The following is a 20,845-nucleotide window of genomic DNA, read 5'->3' on the forward strand; positions in this document are numbered from 1 at the left end:
GAAAACTTCATGCAGCAACTTGAGCCTGAGAATGTTTTAATGTCGAGCGACGAGGTGAGGAGAGAAGAGCCAAAACCTCAGAGGGTTAAGGAGGACAAAATGATCTAAAAAACACAGCAAGCGATTTAAAAAATGAATTAATCACACCTCCTGGTGCCGGGTTTAACTCCAGCCTGATCGACACTTATTTTAAAGATCAGCGTCACCAGTTCAGTATCTGACCAAAGGTCTCCCCTTCTCTTCCTGAGATATGACGCAGAAAACATGATGTCACAGTGACCTATTTCACCGCCAGATTCTACTCAGTTCATCGAGGAGTCCAAGTAAACGTTTGTGCCAAATTTGAGGACATTCCTTCACAGAATTTTTGAGATATCACATTCATAAGAATGAGATGAATGCAAGGTTACAGCTACCTAAAACTCTTACCACAAAATTCAAATTAAGTGGACGTTTGTGCCAAATTCGACGAAAAACCCTCAAGGTTTTCTTGAGATATCTCGTAAACGAGAATGACACAGACGCAAGGTCACAGTGACCTTTGACCCGCAAACTCTGACCAATTCATTGTTAAGTCCAAGAGGGTGTTTTTGCCAAATCTGAGGAAACTCGCCAAAAGGCCTTCATGAGGTATTGCTTTCATGAGAATGAGATGAATTCAAGGTCACAGTGACCTTTGACCTTTCACAGCTTAATTCTAATCAGTTCATTGTTGAGTCCAAGTGAACATTTGTCCCAAATTTAAGAAAATTCCTTTACAGAATTTTTGAGGTATCACATTCATGAGAACAAGATGAATGCAAGGTTACAATTACCTAAAACTCTGACCGCCAAATTCAAATCAGTTCAAATGGACGTTTGAGCAAAATCTGAGAAAAAACCCTCAAGGTGAGAGATATCTTGTTCACGAAAATGAGACAGATGCAAGGTCACAGTAAACTTTAATCCCCCAAATTAAGACCAATTCACTGTTTAGTCCAAGTGAACGTTTGTGCCAAATTTGAGAGAACTTGCCCATGACCTACATGAGATATCGCTTTCAATAGGACAGATTAAAGGTGACCGTGAGCTTGACCATTGACCTTCCATCACTTAATTTTAATCAGTTGATTCCAAGTGATCATTTTGTGCCAAATTTAAGTAAATTCCCTAAAGGCCTCCAGAGATATTGCGTACATGAGTACGAAACAAAGGCAAGATCACTGTGACACTGAGCTTTTTCCACCAGATTATACTAAGTTCATCATTGAGTCCAAGTCAATGTTTGCAACAAATTTGAGGAAATTCCTTTGTGGCATTTTTGAGATATTTGAGAGGATGTTTTGTTTTGTTGACCTGAGGTGTGAACTGTGACGGCATCAGTGGGCGCGATTTATTCTACGATGGAAAACGGAGAAGCTGAGTGAGAAATCTTTGGGGAACTTAAGTTAACAGTCAGAGTTATTTTAAGTTAAAAGTTGGTCCATGCTTGTTTTTGGGGTGGTTAAAAAAAAAAAAAACCTTTGCTACAACTGTTAACTGTCATTATTACTTGGACAGTTTATCCAGAGATTTTTTCCTGTGTCACATGTCAGGTTTTTTAGCAAAAATTGATAAGACCGCCGAGCTGCAGATATACGGACCTTTGTTAGCACATATGCAGCAAAATCTGTTTTCCAACAGCTGCAGTACCAAACGGTACTCTAATTCTTTTTATTACACTTGTGAAAAACACACAGTCTGTTCCACCTGGGACGGTGTAACGTGATCATAACGCTGCTGTCTCAAATCATCGGCTGTTTACTTTTTAATCAAGCGTTAGCCGTTAGCTCACCTTGCTATGCTAACGTAACGGAGCCCGAGCGAGCTAACGGTAAACATCTACTGCTCTAAAAGATTATTTATGATTTCTTACGGCTCCTAAACAGAAGATAACATTAATAAAAATAAAATGATATCTATAATTCCTGAATGACTACTTGAGTTTTCTGTTGTTTTCTTTAAATATTGTTTGTCTTGTGATTTACTCGTTACTTATCTATTCGTTTGAAGTTGTCGACATATTTTGTTTGATCGCAGCACTCGCTCAGTTTAGTTGATGTGAGTGATATGAACATAACTACGATGTGCCTTTTTAGACTGTTTGATATGAAAGTTCAATAAATTTCAATTAGTTCATTTAAAAAATAATTTAAAAAGTCCTAGTAATGACCAGTGGTGTCTACTTTTAGTACTTTCTTTATCAAAAAGTGACATTTCTGCCATTCGGGTCGTTTACAGAAGAGCTGATGAAGCGTGTCCGTCGGCAGCGAGCTGTCTGATCTGAGAGCAGCTAAAGTTTGGATCGAAAACATGATGATTCGGATTTCCGAGGTGATTTATGGACGTTTATTCTGGATGGACATCAGAGAGAACAAGAAGTCAGCATGTGTCTCACTGAGTGATGAAGACGAGGAGGGAGGTTTGCTCGCGGAGCTCTGAGTCGGAGTCAAAGCATAACGGCAAAGATTGAGGTTCGCAATAATTACTAAATTATTGCTCTTCTCTCCGTCTGATTTTTATGTTTCTCAGTAAACTTAAATCCCTTTATGTCACGTGAACAATCTCTCTTTTCTAAAATTATATCAGCTCTTTGCATAAAGAAAAGTTTGTTTTGTAGATCAGCACCATAAAAAAAGAGACATAAATATAAAAAAAAGAATAAATAAGCAAAATAATATTTAGAAATAAATGTATTAAATTAGATAATAAATAGAAAGGCACTTCCAGAGCTTTCATCCTTTTAGAGATCTGTTCATCTTCACTAATCTAATCTGCTGTGTCTCCACAGAGGACAAACGTCCGTCTGCGAGGGAAATAAAATCCAGAAAAGTGTGATTTTCTGTCTGTCAGTCGTCACCGACACGTTCTGTTTTTACGTGCAGTTTGTTCCTACAGGAGCTCTGCAGACGTTCTGCTTCTTTCGCTCTCATTTGAGTTTTCGGAGGTTCGACCTCATGAATGAATGAACGACACTGTCGGATGTTTGTCCGCTGATAATAAATGATGTCGGAGTTTTTCTGTAGCGTCCTGAAAGAAGAATTTTACCCTCAGAACAATAAATCATGGCCTTCATTATCAGCCTTCAGAGACTCTCCTCTTTCTCCCACTGGTCACAATAAATGTGTTATCAGAACTGGATACTGCACTTCAAGACTTTGACTCCAAGAAAGTTGCTCAGTGAGTTTATAGGAGTGAGTAGGCGGGTTTCCATTACAGATTTGTGCAAAACTTAATGCTGTTCTGATCTGGGGAATATTTTTGTTGCGGTACCATGAGCATCCAAAGATGCGGGCTGATGCAGTATCCAGCTCTCTGAATGAATCCACGCCCGTCTCTCCTCTCACACCTCCACCTCCGGCTGTCCTCCCTGCGCCGCCGCGGCCGCCGTCACGGCAATGTCGAAGCAGGTCTCCATCATGACGCGGGACTTGCAGAGGTTGACACAGTACTCCAGCTCCGCCGTGACCTGAGCCAGAGCCTCCAGGTACTCCTGGGACTCCCGGTCCAGGTCCTGGTCCACGTCGACTGGAGGGAGGACACAGACAGGAAGAGACAGGTTAAGGTTAATAAAAAATTATTATGACAATGTGGATCCATTGTTTTATAAGAATCTAGAGTTACCACCCCCTGGTTGTTTGACTCCATGACCTTGACCTTTGACCACCAAAATCAAACCCGTTCATCGTTCAGTCTGACTGGATGTTTGTGACAAATTTGAAGAAATTCATCCCAGGTGCTCTGAGGATAACACCTTATCAAGAATGAGATGGATGCAAGGTCACAGTGACCTTGACCTTTGAAGAAGTCCTGTCAGCAGAGGACCGTTTAAAGAATCGAGGTCGTATCAAACAAACCAAATCTAACAAATGCCCAGTGATGCAAAAGGAATTTAAAAAAAATAGATTATTTATTTGTGTAAAAGTCTCTTCTTTGCTGTATTTTATGAATATTGTGACGGATGGTGACCTGACAGTCTCTGACGGTGCAGGGCATGCTGGGATACACTGACCAGGACTCTGACTCTTCAGCAAAGGTGACGATTTGTGATCTGCTCCTGAAGCCGCTGAGACTCCGAGGAAATAAAGTCCGATTGGTGTCGGGACGTCGTGAGGCCTCGCAGCTCTTCTGGCTTCTGACCCGAGAGTTTGTCCCGCTGACAGAGAAATAATAAAAAGACGTGAATATAATCCTCTCCCTCTGGGCTGTTTGTCTTCACAGTTTGCTCCAACACTCTCCTCTCCAAACACCGCCGGACGCCTCTTTTCTTCTCCGCTGACAGAAATAGAAGCAGAAAGGAGCCAGTTGAGCCGCAGAGGACGAGGACCGAAGAGCTTCGGGCCGCCGCCGGCGCTCAGCTGGAAACACTCGCTCTGTTTGTCCACTTTGTGTGTTTGAGGTCACGATTTGCTCAATGCACTCGTTTATCTTTTGTGCTGCTGATGAAAGAAGGAGGCCGCTGCAGAAAAGTGGATCATCTCCGAGTGCAGAATCCCTGAATGAGACCAGTGCCCCGAAAACTCCCGGAAACTCTCTCGCCAGAGCCCAGAGGCTCAAATCTGACGGTTCGAACGTTTGCAGCAGCAGGTCACAGACTCATGTTTCTCCTCCTGAGTCTCTACTTTTCTTCAAAAATGGTCTTTATAAAAAAGCATCTTTACTGCACTGTCATGGACAACATCTCAAAACCTTTCAAGGTACCTTTTTTTCTTGTCCCAGTCGCCTTTTCCTTTTTCAAACATTCAAACTCTATTCAAACATTATTTCAGCATCCCACATGATGTGTGCAGGGACTGTCATAAGCCTAAAAATCCAACGATTCAGTAGCTTTTGTACTTCTTGTTATGAGAAACTGTTTAATATTGGGGACTTTTTTAAACATGCCGACCAAAAATGTCTTTTAAGTTTTCTATAAAAATTGCCCAAAATGTTTTTTGGGTTTTTTTTCTTTTTAAAAAAAAGGGGTAAAATGTAGGGTAAAATGCTACTATACTATAAAAAAAAGAAAAAATGCAAACATTTTTTAAATTAAACATGCAGTTTGGAAGGCATGTTTTCTTTATATGTGCGGTACCTTGTGCCAAATCCTTTAATTTGAACTCAGTGTTTAATAGTTATTTGTTTTCACTCCCATTCTTGTAGCAGGACAATGCCCCCATAAGCCCTCCAGCTGCCCCGGACACCAAACATCGGCATCTTCAGGCCCCAAAATTCACTTTAAGCGGTTATTGTGACTAAAGCAAGAAAACTTAACTTGCCCATACATGCTCCAAGATCTTAGGACATTTCCCCAATTTTACAACATTTCTTAGATTTAAGGATGTTTTTCTTTTATTTTAGTAAATTTCTAGGATTTTAGGACATTTCTCAGATTTTAGGAAATTTCGAGAACTTTTCAGACATTTCTTGGACATTAAGACGTTTCTATGATTTTAGGACATTTCTCAGATTTTAGGACACTTATATTTAAGGACTTTTTTATTTGACTAAATTTCTAAGATTTCAGGACATTTCTAGGATGTCAGAACAATTCTTGGACATCAAGACATTTCAAGAACTTTTCAGACATTTCTTGGACATTAAGACCTTGCTTTGATTTTAGGACATTCAGATTTAAGGACGTTTTTTTTATTTTAGTAAATTTCTAGGATTTTGGTACACTTCTATGATTTCATGACATTTCTTAGATTTAAGGACTTTTTTTGATTTTCGTAAATTTATAGGACATTTCTCAGATTTCAAGACATTTCAAGAACTTTTCGGACATTTCTTGGACATTAAGACATTTCTGGGATTTTAGGACATTTCTAGCATTTTAGGACATCAGGGTCTTAGCTAGGACCTCTGTCAGGGGATGTGGGGGATCCTCCAAAATGGTTGGGGGGTCACCAGGGGCCCTATCAGGGGCCAGATTTGGCCGTGGGGCCGTGAGTTGAGTATCACTGTTACAGCGAATTAAAAGACACCAAACTGAGCTCGTTTATCAAAAAGTTTTGGATAAAACACGAAACAGTTCAGACGGCAGAAAAACTCAGGTCACCACCATCATCTCTGCCTGACCCCCCTGAGACCAGTCCAGACTCGGCGGTTCGGTGTTTAGTACTCACAGTCTCCGCTCCACTTGCCCGGGTGGAGCATCAGCCGGCTCTTGGCCTCCTCCAGCTCCGCCTTCAGCCGCTCGTGTTTGCTCTTCAGCTCTCTGATCTGCTGCTGCCGCTTCTCCAGCATCCTGAGCCGGGCGTTAAAGTAGAGCAGACCCTGAGGACCACACACACAAACACAGCCCGCTGACACTCGGAGACGCTCACACGAGCCCTGCAGAGCGCCGGCAGGTCTACGGGCGGAGCGCGGGGCGGATTACCAACCTGCTGTCACACCTCAGTCTGCGTCCTCGGCTGGAGTTAATTAGGAAGCTGCCGCAGACAAAACCAGCAGCGTGGGCGCTAATCTGCAGCGGAGGATTAGGGACAGCCGAGGACGCACAGGTGACGCAGAGCGGGATCAGTGTCGCCTCTCAGCTTCACTTAATCACAGGTGTTAGAGCCGTGACACGCTGGAGTGGTCACACACTTCAACCGCAATATTACCATTAAAATGACCTTTTCCCTTAAAGCATTTTCACAGCGGAGGATTACGGGCTTGTTCAAGAATAATTAATTTTTGCAGAGAGAATAAAGCCGAAATTTAGAGAAAAAAATCAGAATATTAGGAGAAAAAAAACGCAAATTTACAGGAAAGTCATAATGTTATGAGGTTAATTTTTTAATTTATGAAAAAAGTCAAAACATTACAAGAAAAAAAGGTGTGAATTTATGAGAATTTAGACGTGGTATCAGAATACATGTAAATTTGTGAGAAAAAAATGTGTAACATTAGGAGAAAAAAAACACATAAATTAACAAGAATAAAGTAGTAATATTTTGAGATTAAATGTGTAATTCTATGAGAAAAAGGAGTAATATAAGAAAAAACAAAGTTATGAGAATAAAATTATATTATGAAATTAAAGCTGTCAATTTATGAGGAAAAAAAGTCATATTATTATGAGATTTAATTTGTAAATTCATGAGAAAAAAGTCATAATATTACCAGAAAAACACATAAAATTAATATAATTATAAATTATATACAGAATTATGGTTATTTTGAAAATGTCTGTTGATTCTCTCTGATTTTTATTTTATTTTTTTAGCTAGTTTCCAGTTTAATTTCTTACCACAATATATAGTATATATATATTTTTTTCATTTTGCAGAACATTTTATGCCCATTTAAACCAAATCAAACCAAAGTGCTCACGTGTCAAAGGTTTTTTATATATTTGTAAAAGGCCTCTAAATGATCCAGGTTTCAAAGGGTTAATAAAGGACACGTACTGAACATTTAGCGGATCTGGATCAATAAGTGGATTCAAACTGGAATTAACGGACTTTCTCTGAGGAGGGAAAAGGTCTTTATGGGATGGATGATGATTAGTTTGGGAAACTCCTCAAACTCACCTTCTCGACGTCGTGGAACGGCTGCAGAGAAACAGAGAGAGAAGAAGAAGAAGAGGAAGAGGAAGATCACGCACTGATAAAGACCACACCATGTTTCTCTGAAATAAATCAGAGCTCCTGCAGCTGAACTAACGTCTTTGGTTCCTCGACACACTTTTCACTGAAGGTTAACGAGCCGTTAACACAGAGAGGCGACGGCCGTAAAGACCGACCAGCCGAGGACGAGCCTTCATCCATCACTGCCTCCTCCTCCTCCTCCTCCTCTTCCTCCTCCCTCCTCCTCCTCCTCCTCCTGCTGCAGCCATCACTCCATCTAAACCAATTAAAACTCAGCTGTAACTGACTGAGATGAAGCCGCCTCGGGCTGCTCGCTGAAACGAAGGCCGGCGTGAAGACGTGTGAGCTCTGATACGATCCTCATATTAAATCAAAGCTCTGACCCTTTTAAACTACTCTCACGTTTGATTGATTAACCCATTTGGTCGGAATTTGATCACTCCGTTATTAGCAGGTTTCACCAATAAATTTCAGTGACTTTTCCAGGACTTTAAAGGAATTTAAAGACCAAACATTCTCTGATTCTCCTTATCAATTCTTTTTCATTACTATATAAAATCTTTTTTAAATATATATTATTTAAAAAACAAGAATTCATAACAGGATTAGAACTGAAAATTTAAAAATCACTGCGGGACTTTAGGGGAGGAGCTCGCAGCTTTAAATGGCTGCTTTGTATTTATTTTACAGATTTTTTTAAAGAAGACGCGTCTTTTAAGGCATGTTTCTTTTTTTCTTTGTTATTCTCTAAAAATCTTTAGAAACGATTTTTAAAGAAGCACTTTTTCTGCGAAGTCCATTTTCTTTATTATTTTTGTCTTTTGTCATGCCTTGTTTGTCGACTGATGATTCTGACAGAAACCAGGACTTTTTGCTCAGGTTTCAAAGGGTTAAATACATGAATTATGTCGGGGAAGTACGCCATGTGATGTGACGTGTGCGACATACTGTACGTCATACAACACCCGACCACAACACGAGAACACAAACCGTGTTTTCTAAACCGAACTGGTCCAGAGTTAGTTTTCTCTCGGTATTTTTGGGACTTTTTGTTTCTTCCTGATCTGATCAACATGGACAGCTGTAAACGGCAGAGCGGCGTTCGTACAGACGAAGCTCCTCCTGACCTCCTCACCTCTGACCCCGTCACCACCTCCCTCCTCCTCTGCAGGCGCTCCACGTCGTCGATCTCGTACACCTTTATCTCGAAGGGCTCCTTCAGGGCGCCGCCCAGCGGGGGCAGGTCCACCCACTGACCTCCGACCTTCCTGCCCAGAGAGGAAGTGTCCGGGAGGGGAGCCGGGATCAGCCGCCGCCGCAGGAAACCTGAAGAGTAAAAGGACAGAAACGTTTTATCTGGTGGAGGATGTGACAGACGGCCGCACAGCTCATTACCTTTAATTAGTCTCATCGTCTTCATCAGTTTAGCGCCTCCATCACGGCTCCGCGGCAACAACCGTTCACGCCGCTGATAAGGTTTACAACGGCCGCCGCCGAACTGAAGACCTCCGTCTCATTTTTAATGACTGAAGACGCGGCTGTCACAGAACAAATTCATTTAACGATTATCACGACCGCCGAGAAAAAAAACAAAAACAGCAACAGCACAAACACGGAGCCTTCACTGATCGTTCACATCCAGCGTCTGTGAGCGAGGACGCCACGGTGTGTGTGTGTGTGTGTGTGTGTGTGTGGTGAATGGAGGGGTGTGTGTGGGTGATAATTGGAGTTGGATATGTACTCCGGGAATCACAGCGGCTTCATGAAACATTCATGAGGCAGAAACGTGTGCAGATCCTCAGACTGGCGGCAGATCACACGGCGCCGCTTCCGTATGCATCAGGCTGCCTGACCTGCTGCAGGCCAGACGCTGCGATCACAATCAGCGGAGGCAGAGTACACTACAGCGGCCCGACGATGAGCGTGGATGTAGATGTTGGGATAACGCCGCGGCGAGAGATAAAGTGACAGTCAGAACCGTGCTCGGCGTTCATGAAAACACGAGGCTGCTCTCATCCCGTCGTGACGCTCTGAGCGAACGCTTCAGCATCGAGTCACATACATGATGGCTCCTTCACTGAATCGATAGAAACTCAATGTCACATCTGAGCGTCAAACTTCTGCCGTTGACTTTGATTTCTGACTCATTTCAATAATAATTGGATGAGATGAAAAAGTGATGTCCTCGCTCTCTGAAGGATTCGCTCGGTTGTTCCTCTGCAGGAGCTGCTGCTGTAAAGATTTTCTGAAGTTAGCGTCGCCCTGGTTATCTCGTCTAAAAGCACGTGAGATTTTTCTGATAGATTTTGGATTATTGCAGAAAAATAAAGACTCTGCGGCAAAAAGCTAACATTAGGCTATAAAAGAACTACACGTTTAGTTTAGTTACGTGACATTATGTTTCGTTGTGTTACACTGTGTTAAGTCAAGTTTATTTATTTATACACAATTAAAAACTGCATAAAATCCTGATGAAAAAATGTGTCAGGAGAGGTCAAGAAGCCAGAGGCTCAAACAATCAAACACGATACAAACCCGAAATATTTATATAAGCAAACATCCAAAAATAATTAATAATGAAGAATTAAATGTGATATTTGAAGAGCTCTCGATAAGGCGGACTGCAGTCTGCTTCAGCCACTCTAACAAATGTTTACGCCTCCGTCCAATCACCTCAAACATCGTTCCAAATTAAATCGGCACAAAGTTTAAAAGAGAGACTGAATAAGTAAAAGAGATAAAAAAAAGACGTTACCAAGCCCCACCCCCGATCTCTTCCCTAACCGTGCGTCTGCAGCTGGAGCTCGACCGTCTTCGTCCTCCGTGTTGCGCTCTACTGTTTACTAACGTGTTTACTGAAACATGGAGCTGCGGCTACAGTCTGACACAACACGCCTCGACAAACCGCCACAAGGTTTGTACAAGTTTGGTTACTGGTTTTCTTTGCCTCACTAATCAACATGTGTTACTTACTAACACTGGCGCCAACTTGGGGAGGGGGGCGGGGCTAAGAATATTGTTAATGGTTGATGACATCATCATGCTGTAATAAAATAATACTAGTACTACTTGACAAAAGCAGACTCACCGTTTCCTCTCTTTTTGGGAGATTTGGACACTCTGCTTCTGTTGGACGAGGACGCTCCGCTCTCGCTCATGGAGTCATGGGCCGAGGAGGTGCTGCCGGTGGTCTCGCTGTCCCGGATCATGCTCTCGTAGCCGCTGCTGCCCCCGCTGTGGTAGAACAGGGCGGTGCGGCCCATGGCGGGCGGCAGCTCCCCACTCAGGATGCTGCTGTTGTCGCTGCCGTGCCCGCTGCTGTAGCGCTGCGGCCTGCGAGGCGCGGTGATCTTGCTGTACGGTGATGGCAGCGGCGTGTTGATCGGCGACCCGCTGACGCTGCTTGTCCCGCTGTCGGTGCCGTCGCTTCCTGTTCCTCCGGGGCTCCTGCTGAGCTGCTTCCTTTGGCTGCCGGTGGCGAGCTCGCTGACCCGGCTGTTGGCGGCCCTGCTGATGGCCTGCTTTGTGCCCATGACGGTGCCTCTCCCCGCCTTGGCTCCTGTCCGAGCCGGGGACTTGCCGGTTGGAGACGGGCTGCGTCCAGCTGCGTTCTCAGGAGGTTTTGGAGAGCTCAGAGTTTTGGAGCTGCTGGCAGAAAGAGTCCGAACCTTGGATCCAGCAGAGAACGCTGTCCGGGAGCTGCTGCTGCCTTTGACCTGCACCAGTTTACTTTGAGCAAACACAGCAGGAGGCGGCTGGGACGCAGATGAGACGGTGGAGGCTGGAACCCCGAGTCTCGGCACTGATCTGTTGGATCTGCCTCCTAAAGTAGCTCCACTGGACGGTTCAGGCTTGGACCCAGCTGTCTCCAGAGACATCAGACTCCCAAAGTACCTGGAAGACTCAGCTCTCATCCCTCGTGTCTTCGGGCTGGAAGACGTCCTCACAGAGCCTTGTTCAGTCTTCAGACTAGATGTCCTGTGGCTGAATGACTCCGCCCGCAGCCTGACGTTAAATTCTTCCTCTGAGGTGGACGTTTTAGGGAACTTCCCGGTGTCGCTGCTCGTTTTTAAGGCACTTGGAGATGGTGCAGTCCTTGTCTTTTGTTCTTGGCTTGACTGTCTGATGGGCGGAGCGGGAGGGGAGATGTTTCCAGACCCAGACTTGGAGATCACGCTGCTTTTCTGCCCGTTTGACTTTTTTCCCAGAGATGAAAACCTCAGTGTACTTGTCACTGAAGCGCCCTCATGACCCCACTTCAGTTCAGAGCTCTGAGGAACGGAGACGGTTCCCAGAGTCGTTGCGCCTCGAGTGAGTCGTGGCAGCTTGATCAGAGTGTCTCCTCTCCGGCTGCTGGACTTCTCACATCCATCCACGACCCTTTGAGCTGAAGACATCTGTGTCTTTGGGGGGCGAGGTACGCTGTTACTATTCCCTCCAGGCCTCTTAGAGGAAACACTACTCACGCCACATCTTGGTGGCTTACCTGCAGAGAGGAACTCAACCCCTCTGGGATCAAACTGGCTGCTTCCCTGAAGCAAAAAGTCCTCATGTCTGCCCTCCGGTCTGCTGCAGCCGGCAGCTGACGACGAGGTAGGCTTGTTTTTCCTGGGAAGACTGGAATGGGCGGCGTGGGGGGCGGACACTGGAGTGTTTGGAGCGCTGGCTCTCACCTTGACAGAGCCTTTGGGTGAGGCTTTGGTCGAGTCGGGGGAGGAGGGGCGTTTGGTAAGAGCGGGTTTGTTTGGAGTAGCAGGGTCGCTGTCCAGCTCAGAGAAACAGACGCCGCTGTCGTTCAGGGAGCTCTTGATGCCGTGCTGCAGGAACGTCTGTTTATGGGGCATACTCGGCAAGGTTAGCATGGACGAACTCTCTGAAGACAGAGTTTTGTCCCTCATGTAAAGCCTGCTGGTTGAAAATTCACCCTCAGCTGAATCAGCAGTCGCTTCACTTGGGCACGAGTCCGTTGAGTGCTTTTTGCAATGTTGGGGTAAGGGCACTTCCTGGCATTCAGTGCCAACATCCACCCCGGGCCCCGCAGCTCCCTGCTGACACGTGTAGGCGTCGTACTCGTCGTTGATGCTGCTGATGATGCTCACAGGCCGGGAGCCGGGGGTCTGCAGAGTGTTGAAGCGGAGGAGGTTGGAGGGGCGGCCGTTGTCCGGGACGAGGCCGTGTGGAAGCTCCTCCACGACTGTGAAGACCAGCTCGTCCTCGCCGTTCAGCTCCACGGGCTGCTGCAGAGTGACGGTCGTCCTTAGAAAGTCCGTGTCCAGGCCTCTTCCCAACAGAGCGGCCCGCAGACTGTGGGCCCTCTCCATGTTGGGGGACCCCAGTGGTTGACTCATTCCCACTGGAGGGGTCCTGCCTGCGGGCTCCCCAGGCTGAGACGCTGCTCTGGACATCCTGGGTAAGGACGGCGAGGCTGACGGCTTGGGGACGCCTCCTCTGAGGTAGACCTTCTCTCTCACCACGGGCTCTGAGGCCTGGCAGGAAGGCCCTCCTTGTTTTACCGCAAAGGGCTGAATAGCGGCAGCTGAAAGTTTCTCCCCGTCTGCACTCGTCCGTTTGGAAGCGTCCGTGAGGCCGCTAGCTGAAGGGCCTCTGGACTGTTCCTGATCTGGTTTGTTTGTGCTTGTGGTTGGTGTGCTTTCTAATATCCCGCGGGAGGAGTTCTGGTCGGATCTGGGCGGAGACGTTGCCTCTGTGGGTTTCGCAGCTCCAGTCCTGAACGCTGCTGCTTTGGCCTCAGAGCTGAACATGGCCGGACCCTCGCTGCCATCGATGCAGTCCAGTCGCTCCTGCAGCTCCGCAAACGTGTTGCACTTAAAGTGGTCTCCGTCAGACCTGGGGGCGTCTTTAATTCGCTTTTTGTTCAGTGACGGGATGATGGGGACGAAGGAAGGCGGCCCCTCGTTGTCGCTCAGCTCTCGGTCCGAGACGGCGGCCCCACCGGGCCCGACGTAGATGACGGTGTCGCAGGAGTGTTCGCTGCTGGAGGAGTAGTCGGGGTCGCTGGAGAGCAGCAGGGGCGTGTCCGGGTCGAGGGCCACGGTGCGAGGGTGGAAGGGCCGAAGATGAGGGGGCCGATGGGACGGGCCCTCCTCGCAGGAGCTCTCCCCTCCGGACGAGCTGGAGGCGTACTGCAGAGAGGACAGAAATAATTAACACACAAAGAGAGCAGCGAGCAGCCTGACTCCGTCCTGTCGATACCGCGCAGGGTTAAAAGTGTTCGCTGCGGGCTGGATTAAAGGAAACGTCAATGAGACGAATCAGACTGTAACCGTACAGATTTTTCAATCATTAAAACGCACACTCGGCCTCTAATGAGAGTGAGCATCAGTTTGAGCTCAGCGGCTCCGTCCCCTCAGGAGCATCGATCATCTGTCACACAGGCAGCGTTCACATTTTAGATCAATACATTTACAACTTTTTCACGACTTTCTCTGAATCTGAGGCAAATATTAAAGACTGAACGTTCTCTGAAACAACCACCGATAAGCCTCATCATTTCATTACTATGTAATAGCTTTATTCAAAAGATACATTATTTATAAAAAAAATGATTAATTCAGAACAAGATTATATCATATTTAAATATAACTAAGGGACAATAATTTAAACATTGAGGAGGGGCATACAACTTTAAATAAAATATTTATTTTATTGCATTTTTAGTTAAAGATTTTTGGTGATTTATTTTTCTTAATTTCTTTTTTTGTCATTTAAAAAAAAGGATTTGGTGATATTTCTGTTTTTGCAATTTTTCATCCATTTTGAAAGAAGAAGTTTTAGTGATTGTTTTTTCCTTTAAAACTTTTTTGCAATTTTTAAAGACAAAATGCTGGCAATTTTATTTTTTTTAATTTTGGTGAAAATCACTAAAATGACACCATTCATTACAGCCAGAATCTGTAAAAACAGAAATTATTGCTGGATTTTTAAGTTCTGACAGTCTTTGAGGAATTCATGTGTTATTATAAAGGTTTGTGAAACAAAATTACACTTTTCCAAAACTTTCAGGGCATCATTTATTTTCTAAAACATGACCGTCCAAACCCTGATCGTATCACGGTAGAAACAAGCTCACTGAATTCTCTCCGTATGAGTCAGTCACAGATTTACATTATCGATCAGATGATTTTCTGACAGCAGTGATTTTCAGCTCTGTGACGTGTCGCCTGTGTTTCCTGTCAGATCTCAGAGAGAAAAATGATTTTTCAGCCCAAAGGTGCCGTTTTCTCTCTGCTCCGTTACATTTAAATGTCAGTCACATCCCGCTGTTATTTAGCCGACATATCTGGTATCCATGGAAACTTCTGTACGACGGGGAGGAAATCAGAAAGTCACATCACTCCAAACATCTCGGAAAAAACGCCGAGCGCTTTTCCATCCTGGAAAAGGTCATTACATCACACCGCATCCATCGCTGTTCTCTGTTCCCCGACATGTTTTATTCATGAAAATAAGAAACAATTGTTCCCTCGCAGCGTTTTAAATGTTTCCTCCCACAAAGTTCAATGTTTTAAACGTCGTTAAAAATCCACTGACGGGTGGAGCTGACGTGTGGACCTGCTCAGACAAACGTGTTTCATGTTTTTGGGCTCAAACAGAAAAAGGCTGATTTATTTTGGAAGCCGTCAGACTGAAGGGCGACAGAGACCGAGACGTGCTGCTGCAGGTGTTGACGTGTCTTTGTTGGACAGCTGCAGGGTGTCCACCAACATAAACACGTCCGTTTATTCTTTTATTGTCATGTTTGCAATTTGTGGTTTTTCGTGCCAAAGTCGCAGGTCTGATTCCGGTCTACTGTGAACGAGGTCAGTCGGAGACGGAGGTTCATGTTTTTATCCAAAACCTTTTGACACACAAGCTCAATTTTGTGCCTTTTTGTGCCTTTTTGTGAATCGTTTTGGTCCTTTTACTCTCAAATTAGATCATCAAAACAGAACTTGTTGATCAAAAAAAGATCCCCCCCCCCGACAGAGGACACAGCTGAGACACTGATGTCCTAAAATACTAGAAATGTCCTAAAACCCAGAAACATGCGTTTTATTGTGCGTTGCGTTATATTATTATAACTACTATTTATTATTACAAAATGTACTAAAACACAGAATAAAGAAAATGAATAAAAAACTGAATAAAAATTAAATAAAAGCTGAGTAAAATCTTTTTAAAAAGCTGAATAACGCAATAAAACGGAATTAAAATTTAATTTTTAAAAAAATAATAGAGTGAAATAAAAATGGAATTAAAGAGCTGAATAAAAACTGAATAAAAATTGAATAAAAATCGGAATAAAGCTGAATTAAAGCTGAATAAAAGCTGAATTAAAGCTGAATAAAAGCTGAATTAAAGCTGAATAAAAGCTGAACAAAAGCGGAGTGAAGCTGGAGCACCTTGCACTTCTTCTTCCTCATGCGGTGGACGCGGGCGGCCAGCTGCAGCGTGGTCAGCGTCTCCATGTAGTTGGCGGGGGAGTCGGAGATGTGGGCGATCATGGTGGTTCGACAGTTGATGTTTCCGAGGGATTGGCCGAGCAGCATGGTGAGCTTACTGTCCCTGAATAAAACATCAAGAAAACCTCGTTAGCCGAAAAAAAGAAGAGAGGCGAGCCTGAGAGAGTTCATTACCCAGCAGCCACCTCTCATCTCACAGTCGTGACTTTGAGCCTCCTGATCTGATCTGAGGTCGGAAATCCAGCCGATAACAACCTGATCTCATCCAAACTGCTGAGTCAGCTCCTGTAACGAGCTGCCAAATGAGCCGAGCGGCTGTTTGACGCAAATATCTGAAATTAAACGTGAGAGAGAGCGCGTTCACGTCAGCTTTCATGTGATTTAACCCTTTGAAAGCAGCTTTTCAGGTAATTTTCACTTTTATTTTCTTGCTAATTTTAAGGTAATTTTTTTTGTTTGTTGTTTTTTGTTGTATTTTTCAGGTGTTTTGTTTATTGATGTTTTTAACTTTCTTGTCTTGCTAATTTTTAAGTAATTTCCTTGTTTTTATTGTTCATTTACTTTTGATTTAAAGAGTTAAAAACAGAAACGGAGACAAAAGGCTGAAATAAACCCTGAAGACAGAAAGTCCGCCTGTGAATCAGCCGACTCATTAAATAAACATCGCTCTGACTCTGTCCTTGTCTCCGTCCTCATGGGGACCATCAGTCCATCTGTGACCTTTGACCTCTGTGGGTCATTAGCATGCAGGCGGTTACCTATAGGGGACGTGCTTGGCTCCGTTGGCGAGGGCGAGGACGACGTTCCCGAGCGCGGACAGAGACAAACACTGAGCTCCGCCCCCCTCTCTGGTCCTGCTGATGTCTGTCTCACAGCTGCCCAGGTCCAACAGGTGGAGACGGCTCCGCCCGGACACTGAGGGGGACACAGAGACATACAGAGACAGAGACAGACAGACAGAGACACACAGAGACAGACAGACAGAGACAGAGAGGGACGTCTCGTTAGAGCTGCAGCCATCAGAGGGTTAAATGATCAATTATTGGATTCCTTCATGGGCAGAAACATAATCAATGGCTGTTTGAATAATTGATCAGCTGTTTAAAGTCATTCATCAACTGAAAAGACAAAACGTTAGCTGCGTCCTCCCCTCTCCGTCACGTCTCACGGTGGACAGAAGCTGTGGGACAAACGTCCGCGAGCCGCTCAGATCTGGCCTCGGTTTTCTCTTGTTGCTTCGTCTCATTAAGTCACGGCCGATGGCGAGGACCATCGGCCGCTCGCATCAGCAACATTTACAAACCGCTGACAGCGGCACTTTCTGCTCATCATGCAGATTTATTCCAGCAGCAGAGAAACACGGAGAGCTGCTGAGGAGGCGCCGCCGTAACAGGTGGGCGGCGTGAGCGAGGCCTCGTCGCTCGTTAACGTTCTCGTCGAGCTCGTCAGACGAAGCTAATAAGCAGCAGAGGGAGGAGAGTCAGCTGATGGAGCTGCTGCAGCTGGAGGCTTCGCCGTCACATGAGGTCGTTTCTACGGCGACGTCTCCGACCCTGGATCTCCTCCGCCTGCATGTGTGATGCTGAGCGGCGCCACTGCAGTTTTGCTCCCTCGTCCGTCAACATAACCGGCAGCAGGTGAACGTCCAAATATTTAAACAGCTGTGTGTTTGACCTTAGCAGCTAACCGACAACAACAACACGGTTTATATATAACAATGAGCTGCACGTAACCACGGTAACCACGGTACCCAGAGACAGCCTCTAACACAGACAGGCCGGGACCGGGCGTCTTTTTGGAGTTTTACGGTTTTACTCGTTCCAAACTGATGTTCTTGATTCAAATACGCCAAACATCTCTCTCTCTCTCTCACACACACACACACACACACACACACACACAGACCTGCAGCCTTGCTGCTCTTGTCCAGCCTCTCCTGGTTCAGGTGCAGGGTGAACAGGAAGTGCGAGTTCCTGCGGGCCTCCTGGTCGCTCGGCGCCCAGCTGCTCCTCCTCGCTGCCAGCGCGGCGTCCAGGAAGAACGCCGCTCGCTCGGCACTGGTGGCCCGCAGCTCCGTCTGGTTCTGCAGCTGATGGAGAGACGACAGAGAGCTCAGAATTAAGACGACGTTTTCACAGAGGAATCGTGGGTTAAAAATGTTAACTCTTGTAACGCTGTAAAATCTGACACGTGAGTTTGTCTGAGGAAAATGTTCTGAAAAATGAAAAACAGAAATAGTCTAAACTTATTAAAATTTTAGTCACATTTACTTTATTTTGTGAAGCTGTTGTTAAAGTGAGTCGTTAAAAATGACGAGTTGAAACCAAAACAACTCATTTGTCATTACATCTGCAGCCGCTGATACGTTTATTTATTTATTCTGCTCACGTTCGTTTTGTGGGCTGTTATTACGACGTTCGCAGGGCGTTACTTCTGAGCTCGTGAAGACGTCCGGAGACGACGTGACCGCAGAGATAAAACAGACATCAGCCGAGAGACAGAACGAGGTCTGATAAAGAAAGAAAGCGAGCGGACAGAAAATTACAGCAGGAGGAGATAAAAGCAGCCGGAGAGAAAACTGACTGAATCAGAATAAAAGGAGCAAGGTCAGGACTAATTGGACAGTTGTGGACAGAGACAAAGTCCCCCGAGGTGAGGAGGAGGAGGAGGAGGAGGAGGAGGAGCTGAAGAGGTCTGACGGAGAGGAAACTCCTCAGGGTGACTCGACACGTTCTCATCCCAAACTGTGAAAATGAGCTTATTAACCCTTTGAAACCTAGAACGATATCTCTGTTACTTGTCCTTTCTTGTCCGTGTCTTCCTTTTAACCCTTGAAAGCCATTTTAATTTGATTTATTTTGAAAACACAGATTTAAAGGAAATGAGTAACTCTGAGACAGATTTTCCACAAACTGCAGGAAATTTGGAAAAGGGGACAAAAAAAAAACGACCCAAAAAATAGTTTTGAAAAAGAAAGTGAGAAAGAAATTATTAGAAGTTTATGGTTTTTCTCAAAAATAAAATACAAATAAAAATACATCAATAAATAAATAGGGAGCATTTCGAGAAAGAAATAATAATTGTAGTCATTGTTATTTTAATTCATATATTATTGTTATTATAACCCTTTCCTGTTTTTCTCCTCCACTTGTTTAAAGTTTATTTAAAAAAAGACTTCATGCATCTAACGAGCAGAAGTTTATTTTGAAAGGACAGGTGTAAATTTGCACGATGAAACTCGCCGCGTCATGTTGGGGTTGGGGGGGCATCTGTACCTGCGATCCACAGAGGGGGTCTTCTCTCAGAGACACTGCGGGGCCCGAGGCCTCCTGCTGGCCCCCCGCTGAGCAGGAGGAGGACAGTTCAGCCAGGAGGTCGCTGAGCATCTCCTCCCGGCCGGAGATCTCCACGGCGGACACTCTGACGGAGAACCGAGCGCCGGACTTTTCCCGCCGCTCCTCGATCACCTTAAAGAGCCACGAGATGGCTGTCGGGGCCACGCCCAGACTCTGTGTGGAGCAGTCCCGCCCAATCATGGTGTACGTCTTACCTGAGGGGGCGGGGTCAATGTGAGCCATCATGTGATTCATCAGAAAACTGTGTGTGCGTGTGTGTGTGTGTGTGTGTGCGTGTGTGTGTGTATGTGTGTGTGCGTGTGCATGCGTGTGCATGCGTGTGTGTGTGTGTGCATGTTACCCAGGTTAGCGTGTCCGTAGCAGAAGATGCAGCCGTCGGCTCCGTTCACCACCGACTGGATGACGTCAGCCACCGTCCCCGAACACACCTCAGCCTATCAGGAGGCAGAGCAGGTCGTGTCAGCCAATCACATCAGAGCGGGGCCACACTGTTACCGAGTTTAATGAGGATAAAAAATCTGTTTTTTTTCCCAAAATGTTTGGCAAGTCTTATTTCTTTTAATTTTTTTTGTGATTTTAAGGAAAAAATGTTGGTTATTTTATTTTTCTTTAAAGAATTTGGGAGATTTAATTTTTAAAAAATATTTTGGTGATTTTAGTTTTTCTTTAAAGTTTTTTTTATAAACATTCTGGCGACAATTTTTTTCTACAATCATTTTTGGTGATTTTTCATCTTAAATTTTTGGCGATTTTTCTTTCAAAATTTTGGGGGATTTTTCAAGAAAAAAGCATTTCCTTGTTATTGTTTTTCTCTTTAAAATATTTTGGCAACTTAAAACATTTTAGCGAGTTTTTAAGAAAATATTTATCTTTTTTTTTTTTTTTTTACAACATTTTTGGAGATGTTTTTTTCTTTTTAAGTTTTTTTCTTTTAAAATTCAAAAGCTGTTCAGTCCAACATTTATCGTCTCTGACGAGAAAATGGCGTCCAGTGCGCTCTAAAGCCGCCTGCGTCTCGTCTCACCTGTGATGCATCCTGGGAGAAGATGGCGTCGAAGGTGAAGGTCTTTGGAGCGGCGGCGGCGGATCGTCTCTGGGCGGCGGCGCTTTGTCCTCCGGTCGACGTCTCGCACAGAGTCAGCAGCTTCTTCCTGCCGTCCACCTTGAGGAGGGACATGGACTCTGAGGACTCGCTGCTGTGGACTGAACAGATCCGGACCATGACTCGGACCTGCGGAGAGACAGGAAGTCCACGTCAGGAGGAGCGAGGACGCCGCTGATCACAGACAGACGCCGTCTCCGTGTTCAGACTCAAAGCAGTGACCTCTGACCCGCAGCAGCTGTGCATCTGACCTCAGATCAGCCCGCTGCGCCCGACCCGTTTTTATTGGCCGGTCGCAGAGCCGCTGAGTCGGCACCCGGCGACGGCGAGGAGGTCAAGTTTAAAGTCAAT

The 20,845-nt window shown here is 45.2% G+C and overlaps 1 protein-coding gene across 2 annotated transcripts in view; it reads right to left on the reverse strand.

Annotated features, from left to right (window-relative positions):
- Nucleotides 1–2,735: 2,735 nt before the first annotated feature.
- kif26aa (kinesin family member 26Aa) overlaps nucleotides 2,736–20,845 on the reverse strand; it is a 41,594-nt gene continuing 23,484 nt past the window's right edge. Inside the window, exons 5-15 of one of the 2 annotated variants that reach the window (XM_042503114.1) lie at nucleotides 20,417–20,623; nucleotides 19,733–19,826; nucleotides 19,312–19,586; nucleotides 17,942–18,125; nucleotides 16,795–16,951; nucleotides 15,977–16,139; nucleotides 10,663–13,717; nucleotides 8,710–8,900; nucleotides 7,518–7,538; nucleotides 6,126–6,276; nucleotides 2,736–3,546 (exon numbers count right to left, since the gene is read on the reverse strand). In XM_042503114.1, coding sequence (XP_042359048.1) covers nucleotides 3,362–3,546; nucleotides 6,126–6,276; nucleotides 7,518–7,538; nucleotides 8,710–8,900; nucleotides 10,663–13,717; nucleotides 15,977–16,139; nucleotides 16,795–16,951; nucleotides 17,942–18,125; nucleotides 19,312–19,586; nucleotides 19,733–19,826; nucleotides 20,417–20,623 — 4,683 coding nt within the window. In that variant the 3' untranslated portion in view covers nucleotides 2,736–3,361. The remainder of the gene's footprint in view (nucleotides 3,547–6,125; nucleotides 6,277–7,517; nucleotides 7,539–8,709; nucleotides 8,901–10,662; nucleotides 13,718–15,976; nucleotides 16,140–16,794; nucleotides 16,952–17,941; nucleotides 18,126–19,311; nucleotides 19,587–19,732; nucleotides 19,827–20,416; nucleotides 20,624–20,845) is intronic. The other variant, XM_042503115.1, reaches the window with a different exon arrangement.

This window comes from Plectropomus leopardus, chromosome 16 (assembly GCF_008729295.1).
Source record: "Plectropomus leopardus isolate mb chromosome 16, YSFRI_Pleo_2.0, whole genome shotgun sequence".
Classification (NCBI taxonomy): Eukaryota; Metazoa; Chordata; class Actinopteri; order Perciformes; family Serranidae; genus Plectropomus; species Plectropomus leopardus.